We start from the raw sequence: 15,288 nt of genomic DNA on the forward strand, positions 1-15,288 counted from the left end.
TACCACTAAAAAAAAAAAAAAAAAAAAAAAAAAAAAAAGTTTGCGTGATTTCTGCCAGTGATGTTCAGTAACTGAGATACAGGAATAAAGGAGCACTAACAAATAAACTGATTAGATTAGAACTTTCCTGAAACTTAGATTAGAACTTTCCTGGTCAATGGGATAGCAGGTGACTGAAGCGGCAGATCATGTTGATTAGGCTAGATTAGGAATAAACTGAAATTAGAACGGGGCTAAGAACCTGAAGAAAAAACAGAAAGATCAAAGCACTAAAAGGGCTTAGGGCCAAAGACCAGGCATTGTGGGAATAAATAATTGAGAATGTTACTGCTCTATTATAGTCCAATGTTTCAGGGGTGGAGATAACAGCTATGGGGGCTGGAGAAGTGGAATGGAGGTGAATGCTAACGGAGTTGGGATCAACAGGAATTAGAAGGCTAGGCAATTGATTACTTATTTAGTACAAGGACATGGAAGACACCAGGGCACTAAGACTTGGGAGTGGGGGGACAAAAGACTGATAAAGGAAAGCAGTATAGGCTTAAACCTCAAAGTAGAAAAGGTTTTGACCAGAGTAGAGGAGAAATTGCAAGGATAAGCTTATCAGTTCTTCCCTTGAATTACACAGTGAGCAAAGCGAGAGGCAGAGACTACATTTGTCTCAAGTGCTAAATCCTAATGTCTAGCAAAATGCCTGGCACACTGGAGAGTCTCAGTTGGTTCAAAAAAAGAAAGAATGAAAGAAGTATGACCAATCTGTGCGTTACAAGCCTTTGGCCAAAGGTTCTAAAATTTACAGTGTGAGCTGACCTAATGCCATGGGCAATAGTATTTTGCTTCCAAAGTACATTTTTGTTGCAACGGGTAGGGCAGAGAGATAGTTGTTGGAAATAGTCTTTTCCTCAACTCTCCACCATGAACAAGTACCCAAATGGGACCCTTCTCATAATGAGTAAACAATCCCAGAAGTGCTAAATCCAAACAGATTGTCCAGATGTAAGCAACTCATTTAAGACAAGGGGACATCTGGTTTATTCTGATTTCATCTTTAAGGCTAGAAAGAGGTATATTCTTACCACATACTCAGGTCAAGAGGGTTAGCACTCTGCTTTAAGGATAACAAAATCAAAAGAAGAAACTCAACAGGAGTACACAGTCATCTTACCTAGGGATTTAGAAATTAAAACCTTGGACCTAACCCTAGCAACCTTTTCACTTTCACTATTTTCTGCTGTAAGCTCGTTTTCAGGAACAGCAAGGAAAGAATGAGACAGTGCTCTTTGCCCAAGGAAAGAATCTAGGCAGGCTTGGGGAAAGCAAAAACCAACAGTGGGAAGGAATGGTAACTAAGCAAAAGGAGAGGCAAGCAAGTTAGGTTTTAGATGCCTGGGCACAAAAAGGAAGCCTGACAATTAGAAGTAATTAGGTCTATGGATTTCCCAATATACCACACCCACTCACCATCAGTATAAAAAATAAACCCAACACCCTCTTCTTTCCATTAAAGATACCACCCTCTTCTTTCCATTAAAGATACCAGTGCCAGAAACATACTTCACTTAAGATATAATTATGGGGACTTCCCTGGTGGCGCAGTGGTTAAGAATCCACCTGCCAGTGCAGGGGACACGGGTTCGAACCCCGGTCCAGGAAGATCCCACATACCGTGGAGCAACTAATGCCGTACGTCACAATGACTGAGCCTGCGCTCTAGAGCCCGCGAGCCACAACTATTGAGCCTGTGTGCCACAACTACTGAGCCTGCGTGCCACAACTACTGAAGCCCACGTGCCCTAGAGCCCGTGCTCCGCAACAACAGAAGCCACTGTAACGAGAAGGCCGTGGACCGCAGCGAAGAGTAGCCCCTGCTCGCCACAAGTAGAGAAAGCCTGCATGCAGCAACGAAGACCCAATGCAGCCAAAAAAAAAAAAAAAAAAAAATTAAACTAAATTAGGAAGTCATTTGTACCGCTTAAGTAAAAATCAGGAAGAAGATAGGACCAAAATATTACAAATGCTATAATTTTTTTAAAAAGTCATTTTGATTGTCTTTTAATATAGTTTTCTACTAAGATTTGTTTTAAGACAGTGAGCTCTTTTCAGAAATCAATCCCAAACAAAAAGAACAAGAAACCAAACATACATAATCCATCTTCAATAAAACTAAGAAACACGTGTAACTCCACATCTCAAAAGGTGAAGACGAAGTGGGGATAAAGCAACAGTCCATGACTTAGTATACTGGGGTATGATCAAACCTAAATGCCTGCAAAGAGGCATAACAGAAGAAGTTGAATCCATCTATAGAACCCTAGCAGGGTTCAAAAATTAGAAGCAAAAATAAAAGGAAAGAAAGGAAAAAAACTGGAATCATTAGGGACTGCAGAAGGCAGAAGGTGGAAGACTGAAAACAGGGAGATTATCTGAAAGTCTCTATAAAGAACAGATAGACCAACAAGATTCCCATCCCCACACTAACCAGCCAGGGAACTACCTCTTAGAGAGATGTAGTGTCCAGAAAAAAAAAGAGTGAAGGATCAGACACAGAGTACAGTGCTAAAGTAAAAACGTGACTTCATTACTCAGCCATAAAAAAGAATAAAATAATGCTATTTGCAGCTACATGGATGACCTAGATATTATCATACTAAGCAAAGTAAGTCAGACAAAGACAAATACCATATGATATCACTTGTATGTGGAATCTAAAATATGACACAAATAAACTTATCTAAGAAACAGAAACAGACTCACAGACATAGAGAACAGACCTGTGGTTGCCAAGGAGGGCAGTGCGGGAGGGATGATTTGGCAGTTTGGGATTAGCAGATGCAAACTAGTATATACAGGATGGATAAACAACAAGGTCCTACTGTATAGCACAGGGAACTCTAATAAATATCCTGTGATAAACCATAATGGATGAGAAAGAATATATATATGTGTGACTGAATCACTTTGCTGTACAGCAGAAATTAACATAACATTGTAAATCAACTATACTTCAATAAAATTAAAAACAAAACAAACAAAAAAAGTGACTTCAGTGAAAATGTGGTGTTGAAAGGTGAGATTTCCATCTCCTCTCTGTCATCCAACTCCAAAATGCTTTTTCTAGGCAAGAGAATAGAGGATCTTTCTCAGTACCAACTGATCCATACCAGAAAAAAGACCTTCAGACACTGATATTTGGAAGTTCTTAGTCAACTGCCAGCTAATCTCATGACTGCACTACAGGGAAGCCTACACACATATAACTTCTGATCAGCTTTTCAGAGTTCCACTCTTAAAGGACACCAGCCATCTAAAGAAGGCCTCTGACATGGCAAAAAACCACTAAATCAAAGTCAAAGAAAATAGGAACTTCGAAAAGAGACACATGCATGGAACAAAAGAACATTTCAAAGAATTTATAATTAAAACCCTCTGAGGAATAAAAGATACTGTACTCACAAAATAGGTTGCTATAAAAAGAAAAAACAAAAAGAGCTTTGGGGAACCACAAATATGATAGTTTAAAAAAAAAAAATCAGTAAAGGAATTCCCTGGCAGTCCAGTGGTTAAGACTCCGTGCTTGCATTGCCAGGGACCCACGTTCGATCCCTGGTCTGGGAACTCAGATCCCACAAGCTGCATGGCACAGCCAAAAAAAAAAAAATCTGTAAAATGATTAGAAAATAAATTTCTAGAAAACTCTCAGAAAGTAAACAAAAACATAAAGAAATGGACAAACGGAAAGGTAAGAAAAATAGATGATCAGTCTAGGAGGTCCAACATCCAAGTAAATGCAATTCCAAGAAAAGAAACCAATAGGGGGAAAATTATCAGAGATAAAAGAAAATTTCCTGGAGCTAGAAGACTAAACTTTCAAGATTGAAAGAGTAAAAATAAATAATAAGAATCAAAGCAAGACACATCACTGCAAAAATTTAGAACATTAAAAATAAAAAGAAAATGATAAATATTTTAAAGAAAAATAGATCTATAAAGGATTGGGAATCAGAATGGCAAGGGACTCCTGAACAGAAATACTGAAAGCTAGACGAAAATGGAGCAAAATCCTGTGTGAAAATGATTTTCAACTTCAAAACTGCATCCATACAAACAAGTATAAGAATATAATAAGAAAATTTTCAAATATGCAATATTTCCCAAAAAATTTACCTTGATTCAGTTCCTCAGGAACCCACCAGTAAATGGTCACCAAAGCAAGGGAACGAGACACAAACTAAGAAAAAGGAACATATGGAATCCAGGAACCAAAGATCCAACACTGAAGGAGTCAGGAGGATTCCAAGGACTGTGGTGCAGGGAAAGTCCAGTAATGATAGCTATGCCTAGATAACTATCAGTACAGGTGAGAACAGGAGGACAGAAGGTTCCTATGGGATGTCTCTAGGAAAATAAATGGAACTAGTAAATTATCTAATAAGTGTGATCATAGAACACTGGCCCGAAAGGTGTTTTACAGAGTTGATGGAAGGTGTGAGAAGACAATAGTAGATTGAAAGAAAATGAAGCAAGATGAGGATAAGAAAAAGGAAGAGTAAAACATAAAATAGGAAGTCAATACATAATTCTAAAACTACTGAATTAAGTCATAGCAGAACTTGCTTATTACTTAGAAATACAGAGGCCAGAACAAAGGGCTAAAAGAGTTACCTCAAAGGAGAATTGAAACAGCTCTCCTCTGCACCCTCACCAAGCAGAATAAAACAAGAATAACAACAATGAAGTGTCTCCCACATTCCAAGAAGACTTATATAATTGTGTTAGAAATACATTTTTTGACTGAGAATTTTAGACCAAAATATGGATTTTATAGCAATTAAGAATATAGTTGAGGAGGGCTTCCCTGGTGGCACAGTGGTTGGGAGTCCGCCTGCCGATGCGGGGGACGCGGGTTCGTGCCCCGGTCCGGGAGAATCCCACATGCGGCAGAGCGGCTGGGCCCGTGAGCCATGGCCGCTGAGCCTGTGCGTCCGGAGCCTGTGCTCCACAACGGGAGAGGCCACCACAACAGTGAGAGGCCCGCGTAAAAAAAAAAAAAAAAAAAAAAAAAAAATATAGTTGAGGAGGAGGGGAGAAATCACCTTTTTAAGCACCTTCATGGCAAATATTTTCCCGGTATTTGCTCCTGTTACTTTTCGTACTTGAAAAACCTAGATGAAAAATAAAAGTGTGTGTTATTAAAAGCTAAACTATGCTAGTCACAATCCCTTAATTCCTACTTATAAGAAACAAATGATATAGCAGTCTGTATTCGTACAAAAACCAGTACCATGAAGGACTGTGTACAAAAATGATGAGCTAAGAGATTATATTAAAGATTTAGTAGTGAAAAGTGTTACACAACATGGGACTTTCCTGTCTGGTTTGCTGACATCTGGTGGTAAAACTGGGCAATGACCATCTTATAACAAGCACTCGGTGTTACTTAAAAAATCCAAGTTTGCATAGAAAAAGCTATAATCGGGTTTCCCAGACACACAGAAATTATAAAATATTTCATAAATTCTCAGGGATGCTTCACATATAACTGTTTAATAACAGCTGACAGCAATTACCTATTCCTTAAAATGACTAGCTATAATACATTTTCATGCAACAGCTAAAATGTCTGATTCACAGTGCATGTGTTACACATTCAAGATGATTAGAACATATTAGAATATGTCCTTAAGCCTAAGAATAAACTAAAAATGCCATGTTTTGCAAAAATGAACATTACACGATAGCATAAATAGTTCTCAAGCTTAATCCTAACTCTAAAATGTTATCCAAATTCTGTCTTTTGATAGAGAATGGCAAGGTATAAATTTTCTTGGGCAGAACACACAGAGGTGAGGTCTTAAATTGGAAAGTCTCTGGCAAAACTATGAAACTAAGAGGTTCTCTTCATTTTTCTTCTCCCCTCTTATATTCTTCAGCTTCCCTAACCCTATTGCTCCAAATACTGCAAGTCAAAGAACACTAATTTAGATTAAGGTCTCAGTAACAGATACCAATTTAATGTGCCATGCCTCTTGAAAGTAAGCAGTAGTTTGTTTTTTTTTTTTTTAAAGGATACCAATACATGGTACCATTTAACCAAAGGAAGGGATGAATCCTCTAATGGCAGACTTTGCCTGGCACAGCTGCATATTTATTTATTCCACAAATACTGACTGAGTGCCTACAATGTGCCAGGCTTTTATGTGAATGGTGGTAGGAAAAGGAGAACTTCTGTATAGCCCTCAAATAATACCAGGTAAGTGATCATATCCTTTGTTGATAGCTAACAAAGATTGAAGAGTACTGCTGGAATCAGGGTATAAAAATTAATCCACACAAGACAGACAACAGCTCTCATTTCAAAATACTTCCTACCTTTCCATAGCCCCCTTTACCAAGTACTCGAAGTAGCTCAAAACATTCTGGTCTGATTTTTTCTGGCCCTCTGTTCACACTAGTTTCTGAGATTTCAAATTTCTCACAATGCTCCATGCCACTGGGAAGAAAAGCAGAACCAAAAGTAAATTTGCAAAAAGTTAAATTACCTTTAGCATACTGTTAGAAAGAGAATTATAATCCAATTAAGTAAAAGGAAAAAGGTGCATGATAACAAATATAGTATCTGTGTTCTAAGTAAACTAATGATTCAATGACATGGTCGGTCAAGATTAGGATGGCTTGATAACTGTTTGCTTATCTGCTTGTTTACAGAACATGCTATTGATTATTTATTTTCATAAGCATCAAACATCCCCAAACTAAGATAAATTAGAACACGTTTATTAAGCTGACAAAGGGAAAAAAAATCTTCTAGTTATTCAAATTTAGTTCTAACATTCAAAATGTCTATGAGATCAGCTATTATCCAACTTCATTTGGCAACTTCAGCAGAAAATGAGAGCTTTCTAAAGGTACCCAATTAGTTCAAGTCTTTAGCTAAAAATTCTTGCTAATAAATTATATCCATGCATCTTTCCACATCTGCTTAATTTAAAGACTCCAAAAAGGGAGGCAATTTATCTGTCACTTAAATGCTTTCTATATGAGTGATCTTCTCAGTCTCCCCACAATCCAAGGCTTTTTACTTGAAGATGGGGTACAAAGCAGACTAAACACCATACTCACCTAATGAAGCTTGCCTAAAATGACATAAGATTGAACAGATCTCTGTTTGGATGATGTATTACAAGCAAAATAAGAAGCATTTGAGGGACTTTCCTGGTGGTCCAGTGGCTAAGACTCCACGCTCCCATTGCAGGGGGCCCGGGTTTGATCCCTGGTCAGGGAACATGCCACAACTAAGAGTTCGCATGCCGCAACTAAAGATCCCACGTGCCGAAATGAAGATCCTGCATGCCTCAACTAAGACCCGACACAGCCAAGTAAATATATAAATAAGTATTTTTAAAAAAAGCATTTGATTTGGGGAGCATTTCTAAAATTTTTATTTTTTCAGTAGGAAAAGGTGGTTCTCTATGTTAAACTAATAAAAGTTCCTAACACATGCAGACTCATATTCAGTATACTCTAAATTTGAATAATCTTCTTCTCAAAATGCATACATGATCTCAAAACCCCAGATATGTTATTATACTGGTGCCAAACTCAATAAACCAAGTCTGTATGTATGACTAAATATTTAAAAACAGGTTATTGAAATCACACGATGGCTATAAACTACATAAAAGAAAGACAGCACAGTGAAACCTCTTCATATAAACTTACAGTTCATATGGTCCGACTCCCCCATGGTCCATGCTTTCATTTAACTGACCCTGAAAAATATGTTAAAGTTTTAAAAATAAATAACCTCAAACAAGAAATTAAAGAATTTACTGCTTCACCCCATTACTGAAGGACAATGAACGAAATAAACCAGCTTACAAATTCTGTATACTTTAATAACAGGTAAATGTGGTGATGAACAAAATAAGGTACACAAACAATACTATGGGATTTCACTTTTATGTGACAACTAAGCTACAGATGCTACTCATCAAAGATCTACAAACAAAACCAGGAGATTGGGCTTCCCTGGTGGCGCAGTGGTTAAGAATTTGCCTGCCAGCGCAGGGGACACGGGTTCAATCCCTGGTCCGGGAAGATCCCACATGCCAAGGAGCAACTAAGCCCGTGCGCCACAACGACTGAGCCTGCACTCTAGAACCCGAGAGCCACAACTACTGAGCCTGTGTGCCACAACTACTGAAGCCTGGGCACCTAGAGCCTGTGCTCCGCAACAAGAGAAGCCACCACAATGAGAAGCCTGTGCACCCCAACGTAGAGTAGCCCCTGCTCGTCACAACTAGAGAAAGCCCGTGCGGCAGCAACGAAGACCCAACACAGCCAAAGATAAAATAAATACATTTATTTAAAAAAAACAAAAAGGTGATTTTTTTCCTTCAAAAATTACATTTATTCAAAATATGTATTTTGTATATTATGAAACTAAAGGTACTGCATTCTAAGTATGAGTTAATCAAATGATTTACAAAAAGTGCTATTCTGATATGCTTTTGATAATAAGACTAACGTAACGCTATAAACCTTATGTAACTACAGCCTAACTAAGCCTAAAGTAACCACAACCAGTCCAAGATATTGTAGTATATGATATGGCTGATCAAAGCAAAACAATTAAGCAACACTCTCAAATTGTGAGGAGTCATGCTGGCCAAACATTTATTCTGACCATAGTATAAATGAGTGCAAAACTTAATTAACCTTCTGTACACTAGCAATGAACAATTCAAAAATGAAATTAAGATAACTCCATTCACAGTTGCATCAATAAGAATAAAATACTTAGAAAAAAATTTAACAAAAGAAGCGCAAGCCTTGTATATTTGATAACTCCAAAACATTGCTGAAAGAAATTTTAAAAGACCTACATAAGTCAAAAGACATTCCATGTTCATGGATCAGACGACTTAACATTAAGATGGCAATACTAAATAAATTGGTCTACTGATTCAACTCAATCCTATAAAAATCCCAGGTTCCTTTCTTGCAGAAATTGACAAGCTAATCCTAAAATTCACTCAGAAACACAAGGGGCCCAAAATAGTCTTGAAAAAGGAAAACAAAGTTGGGGGACTGACACATCCTGATTTCAAAATGTACTACAAAGCAACCGCAATTAACACAGTGTGGTACCGGCATAAGGAAAGAAATATAGATCAATGAAATAGAATTGAGAGCCCAGAAATAAACCCTTCCATTTACGGTCAACTGATTTTTTACAAAGATGCCAAGAAAATTCAATGGGAGAGAGTCTTTCAATAAATGGTATTGGCACAATTAGATATCCACATGCAAAAATTTACTTTGGACCCCTATCTTCACACCATACATCAAAATGGATCACAGACCTGAATGTAAGAACTAAAACTATAAAATTCTTAGAAGAAATCTAGGAGGGAGTAAATCTTCACAATCTTGGGGTAGGCAATGACTTCTTAAGACAGAACACAGGGCTTCCCTGGTGGCGCAGTGGTTGCGCGTCCGCCTGCCGATGCAGGGGAACCGGGTTCGCGCCCCGGTCTGGGAAGATCCCACATGCCGCAGAGCGGCTGGGCCCGTGAGCCATGGCCGCTGGGCCTGCGCGCGCAACGGGAGAGGCCACAGCAGAGGGAGGCCCGCATACCAAAAAAAAAAAAAAAAAAAAAAAAAAAAAGACAGAACACAAAGGGCACAAAAGAGTAATGAAAAAAGTCTATAAAGTGAATCTACTCAAAATTTAAAACTTCTGCACTTCAAAAGATATTATGAAGTGAAAAGGAAGTCCACAGAATAAGAACATACAAAGAACTTCTACAACTCAATAATAAAAAAATAAATAACCAAATTTTTAAAAAATGGGTTAGGATCTGAATAGGCATTTCTGCAAAGACGACATATAAATGGCCAATAGTCACATGAAAGTATGTTCAACATCATTAGCCATTAGGGAAGGGCAAGCCAAAACTATACTGAGATACCACTTCATATCAACTAGGATAGCTATAATTAAAAAGACAAAAAATAACAAGTTTGGCAACGACGTAGAGAAATTGGAACCCTCATACACTGCTGGCAGCAATGTAAAATGGTATAACCACTTTGGAAAACAGTTTGGCAGTTTCTTCAAAAATTAAACATGGACTTACCACATGATCCAGCAAATCTACTCCTTGGTATCTACCCAAGAGAAATGAAAATACATGTTCCACAAAGACTTAGGCACAAATGTTCATAGAAGCGTTATTCACAATAGCCAAAAAATGGAAACTCAAATGAACATCAACTGGTGAAATGATAAATGTGGTTAATCCTAACAAAGTAGGCTCTAAAAAATTAGAAGTTTAAAGTTTTTATTAAAAATTTTAGAATAATTCAAAAAATATTTAAGTGAACTCATTTTTCTTCAAAGATACCAGCACACAGTCAAGACACACAAAGAAAACTGACAGTATTCTTACACAATGGATGTTCAAATGACCCCTCAAAATACAAGTCTTTTAGTCAGAACTTGCTCTCAGTGTAAACAAGTCAGGATGAAGTCTAACACCAAGGATGTATGTTTCATGATTAGACCTAGGCAAATGGAGGGGGCAGTATCAAGGGGAAAAAATTCTTGCAGTTTCAACTTGATACAGTTTCTTCTGTGTGTGGGGAGGGGCAGATAGGGGTGGTTATGGTTAAAGGGTTATTTTTTGGTTTTTGGTGCTTCATACAATCACCTATGATGGCTTCACCTTAAAGACAAAAGGCTAACTTCTATAAAACTGATATTATGTAACTGTGGTTTTTTTAAAAATATTCGCTTTACTTTATTGTAAATTAAAGACCACAGAGTAGTTAACACTGAACTATGACTTTGAAGTCACCTAGAAAGATATGCCCTGTGGCTATGTTTCATTTCCGGAAGCAGCCAGGCCTGTCTTACCACCTGCATCTGCGCTTGTAACTACCTACCTTTACCTTCTGGAGCAGAAGCCTTTTGAGGCACAATTCTTTTCTACTACTCAATGTTATCTTTAGAAGTCTTACACCAGAAACATCAAGCTACCATATAGGACATACTGACAATTCTCCTTCGCAGGAAACTTTATTCAGATTTTTTTTTTTCTGCCTTAAGCTTTATGACCCATCCAATGTTTTTTGTGTGTGCCACTATGATTGACAAAGTAGAATCCTCCTCATCTAAGGTACTATACAAGATACACTGTTTCAAACTAGCGCATCAGAATGACTATTCACAAAGTTTTAAATTAAAATTGTATATAAATTCAAGTTAATATGCCTTAAGTCCCAATGAAAGAGAGCACATTTTATAAAAACTTAAATAAATTGTTACAGAATGGGTGAAAAATATCCTTAATCTAAACATTCATTAAATCATTTATCTACTTTCCTGGCTGTTCACAGATATTTCCTTATAAAATAAGATTCAGTAATTCAGATACATTGGGAAAAAGGAGTAAACCTGGCCCCAAATCTTGGGCTATTTAAAAATACTTAAAGGTAGGTATCTATTAAAATGCAAGATAAGCATTGATAATGAGATATTCACAATCGTGAATATTTGAATACATATTATCTATTGAATATACAGCACTGTTTTTCAAAACACTAAAAATTTTTAAACTTTTTGCTGTATAAAACTTTAAGATCCCAATCTGAAATTCATGATACTAGTAAGCCGCTGTGACTATTTCAAATTTTGAATTAGTAGAGTAAAAATTAAGGATTTTTTGGGCTTCCTTGGTGGTGCAGTGGTTAAGAATCCGCCTGCCAATGCAGGGGACACAGGTTCGAGCCCTGGTCCGGGAAGATCCCACATGCCGCGGAGCAACTAAGCCCGTGCGCCACAACTACTGAGCCCACGTGCCACAACTACTGAAGCCCGCGTGCCTAGAGCCTGTGCTCCGCAACAAGAGAAGCCACCGCAATGAGAAGCCTGTGCACCGCAATGGAGAGTAGCCCCTGCTCGCGACAACTAGAGAAAGCCCGCGCCCAGCAAGGAAGACCCAACACAGCCAAAAATAAATGAATAAATAAATAAAATTTATTTTTAAAAAATTAAGGATTTTTAAAGTTACATTCACAATTATCTACTACTCTTTTAACCTGCGTCTCCACAGAAAACAGACGTTTCCAACATTTTCATAATCTAATGAAAATCTCTAGAGGAAAACTTTCCCTTAGTTTCAACTCTGTTCCCAAATTATATTATCACCAGTGAAACAGAAAAACAAACAAAAAAACCCTTTCACCCACTGGTTTTATTACAGTATTTAAAATGTATTAAATCTCCTCATCTTTTACTCACTAAAGAATTAACTATGCTATGTAAACACATAATTTACTAATACAGATTCACTCAGTGTAACATACCTAAAAAGGTATATATCTCTAAATAGGACCAATGACAAAAAGAAAGGAAACAAACAAAACTACAGTTCTCAAAATGCAGCACCTCTAGTATAACTGTATTTATTATTAAGTCTCTAGGCATAGATGAGGGTAAATTTGAATGATTGGTTCCTTGGCAATGAGTTAACACTGACAAGCTATATTTCCATAAACTAGCTAACTACATAATGTGCCAGGATATTTTGAGAGTACTTTATATACTTTATCGCGTGTAAGCTTCATTTTATGGAGAAGAAAAAAGTGTCAGGGAGATTAAGCAATTTATTCTAGATCACACAGTCAGTGAGCATGGCTGGAGGGATCAGAACTCACTTTGACAAACCACAAACAGGTACATTACAAACAAAACTAGTAAATGCAATGAAGAAGCTATGCAATGAAGCTTGCTGAATTGAGTCAAGAAAATACTACCACCTGTTATCTCTGTGGTCTTGGGCAATCATCTCTCTGGCCAATGCCTCAGTTTCCTTACTATAAAATGAAGAAGTGAGGCTACTCCTATATGCACCAATGTTTAAAAAGCTTGGATATAAATTCACAAATAGCCAGAATATTAATTATATAATTATAAATTCACAGTGGTTAGACTTTCCAAGAATCTAAATTTCTCTCATTTTTCAGAATTTTAAATCTTACTTTAGAGAAACCTGGATGTCACTGAACCTCCTTGGGTGGCCAACCCAATCCCATCCCAATTCTTTTTGCTTTTCCAGCTTGCACCTCTTAGAATAACACACTCAAAAGAAACATTTTCAACTCCAAAAGCACTGCTAAGTAAGATATATTTTGCTGAAGGCTCTTCCTCAAAATCCTCTTTAATTACCTTTGCCCTTTCCCCAAAGCTTGTCTCCCCAGGGTGGTGGCCACATTTCTTTCTCTTTCTTATTCCCAACAATTTCTCTGGCCTCTTCCACACCCGTTCAAAATTCTCAAAATCCTATTTGCTTGTACCCAGCAAAACAAATGTCCAGGAGAGGTCCCAGTTCATAACAGGAATCTTAATATAGTATTTTACTTCCAACTCCTAATAAAACCATGGTCTGGAAATTCTATAAGTTCAACTGATGAAGATTTTATAAAATACCCTTCCTATCATTTTCTCCCCTGCTCTGCTCCAAAGCCACCGCCATATGGGGCCAATATAATCGATGAGCATGTTATTTGTAATGAAAGTAATCCTACGTTTGCTTCAAATTGTATTCAGTGTTATCACGTTCCATTAAAAGGCTAACTGGAATTCCATATGCAATTAAAAAGTACACGTCTCAACACCCACCTTCCAAACTGTCTGATTTTGATTTAGACTCCTTTGATTATGAAAAGGGCAGTATTACTTTAGCCCATTTAGTTTCTTAAAGTGTTCAAAATTCTTTATATATTGCATCTCAATCTTTGGTCAACAAGCAGGCAACAACTTACTTGCCAAAGGAGGAAAACAGGCTGAGCAAAAGAAAGGGAAGCCCCTCCTGTAGTTAGAACAAACATCTGACATTAGTCATTAACCCACGTACTCATCTAGGCAATGGAATTTAGAATCTAAACCACCGTGAGGTTATCATTGATGGTCATTTACCCAGAATCAGTGATTTAGCATGACAACACCATTCCTGAACGTCAGGTACAATCTGTGATTTTTCAATAAATTTATCTTGAGAAAAGAATCTTGAATAAAGAATAACAAACTACTAAGGCAGCAAAGGTAAAACCAAGCTATGCATTAGGAAAAACAATTCTAAATTTAACACCCTAAATTACAGCAAGAAAGGCCCTCACACCACCATTCACAAGTCTCAGTGCGACCAATTTATTTTTGGCAAGCCAAATCACAGCTGTCAACGCTGGTTTTTTTCCACCCCAAAATTACATCAAGTATTTTGAAAAAATGTAGACATCGTCAACTGGGGTAAAAGTAAGTTACAAATGCCGTGTGTCGTTATAAATGCTTAAAAAAAAAAAGTCACACGGAAGGGGGTTTAAAAAAAAAAGCAAACAAACAAACAAACCCTGGAAGATGCAGCAGAGCCCCCTTGCTCCCGAAATAAAACTCCTGGTGGCTGTAACAGCAGCGGCAGCGCTACTCCCGACAGAAGTTTTCAGCTGTCACTTCTAACAGCTGAGCGCTTCCTAGGAGAGAAGCGACAGGCCGAGAGAAGTGGTTGTGGTAGGTCTGAAGATGGAATACTTAGGGAAACCCTTCCACACTTCACCTGCACTTACGGGCCAGCCAGCAAGCGCAGTCCCCTCCCCCCAACACTCGCGCCCCGCACACTCAAGTCCAGTAGCTCCAGGAATCGACCACGCGCCCTTCCTCGTTCCCTCCACAAACAGACTGCTCCCGGCTGCGCCGGTCTGGGGCTATAAGGACACAAGCCGCACCTGCAAGCGCCGCAGCAGCCTCGCACCTACGGCCAGGTCCGCACCACCCGCCCCCTCGCTTCTGGCCGTGCAGCGGCTCGGCTCCTCCTGCAGACTACTCGCGCCCCCCTGGGTCTCCGCGCTCTCGGACGCGCCGCGCTTCCAGGGCGCGGGCCGCCGCCCCGGCCCTGTCACCTCGGGCCCCCCGGGACCCCGGGCCTCACCCCCTCCTCCAGCTCATCCTCAGAGCCCGCGTCCTCTGGCTGGTCCAGGTCTATGTCAAACACTCCTGCCATGTCCTCAGCTTCCCTGTCTCGGAAGTCCGGCGCTGGGTAAAAGCCGTCCCGCCTCCGTCGTCGCCTCATGGGCCCGGACCCGCCGCAGCCACCACCGCAGCTGCCGCCATCACCGGCTGCTTCGGCTCAGTGCGACTGCGCCTAGGCCCTAGACTGGCTCCTCAAGTTCAGCGCTGGAGCATGCGTACAAGACTCTGTGAAGCCGAACCGTGGGCAATGAACATGC

The 15,288-nt window shown here is 38.9% G+C and overlaps 1 protein-coding gene across 4 annotated transcripts in view; it reads right to left on the bottom strand.

The window, feature by feature from the left end:
* The window catches only part of RPS6KB1 (ribosomal protein S6 kinase B1), a 38,528-nt gene extending 23,325 nt beyond the window's left edge, over nucleotides 1–15,203 (bottom strand). For 3 of the 4 annotated variants that reach the window (XM_007118336.4, XM_007118334.4, XM_007118333.4), the window contains exons 1-4: nucleotides 14,991–15,203; nucleotides 7,720–7,769; nucleotides 6,370–6,490; nucleotides 5,094–5,162 (exon numbers count right to left, since the gene is read on the bottom strand). In XM_007118336.4, coding sequence (XP_007118398.1) covers nucleotides 5,094–5,162; nucleotides 6,370–6,490; nucleotides 7,720–7,769; nucleotides 14,991–15,131 — 381 coding nt within the window. In that variant the 5' untranslated portion in view covers nucleotides 15,132–15,203. Of the gene's footprint in view, nucleotides 1–5,093; nucleotides 5,163–6,369; nucleotides 6,491–7,719; nucleotides 7,770–14,414; nucleotides 14,539–14,990 lie in introns of those variants that run through there. The other variant, XM_007118335.4, reaches the window with a different exon arrangement.
* Between the last annotated feature and the right edge of the window lie 85 nt (nucleotides 15,204–15,288).

This window comes from Physeter macrocephalus, chromosome 14 (assembly GCF_002837175.3).
Source record: "Physeter macrocephalus isolate SW-GA chromosome 14, ASM283717v5, whole genome shotgun sequence".
Taxonomy (NCBI): Eukaryota; Metazoa; Chordata; class Mammalia; order Artiodactyla; family Physeteridae; genus Physeter; species Physeter macrocephalus.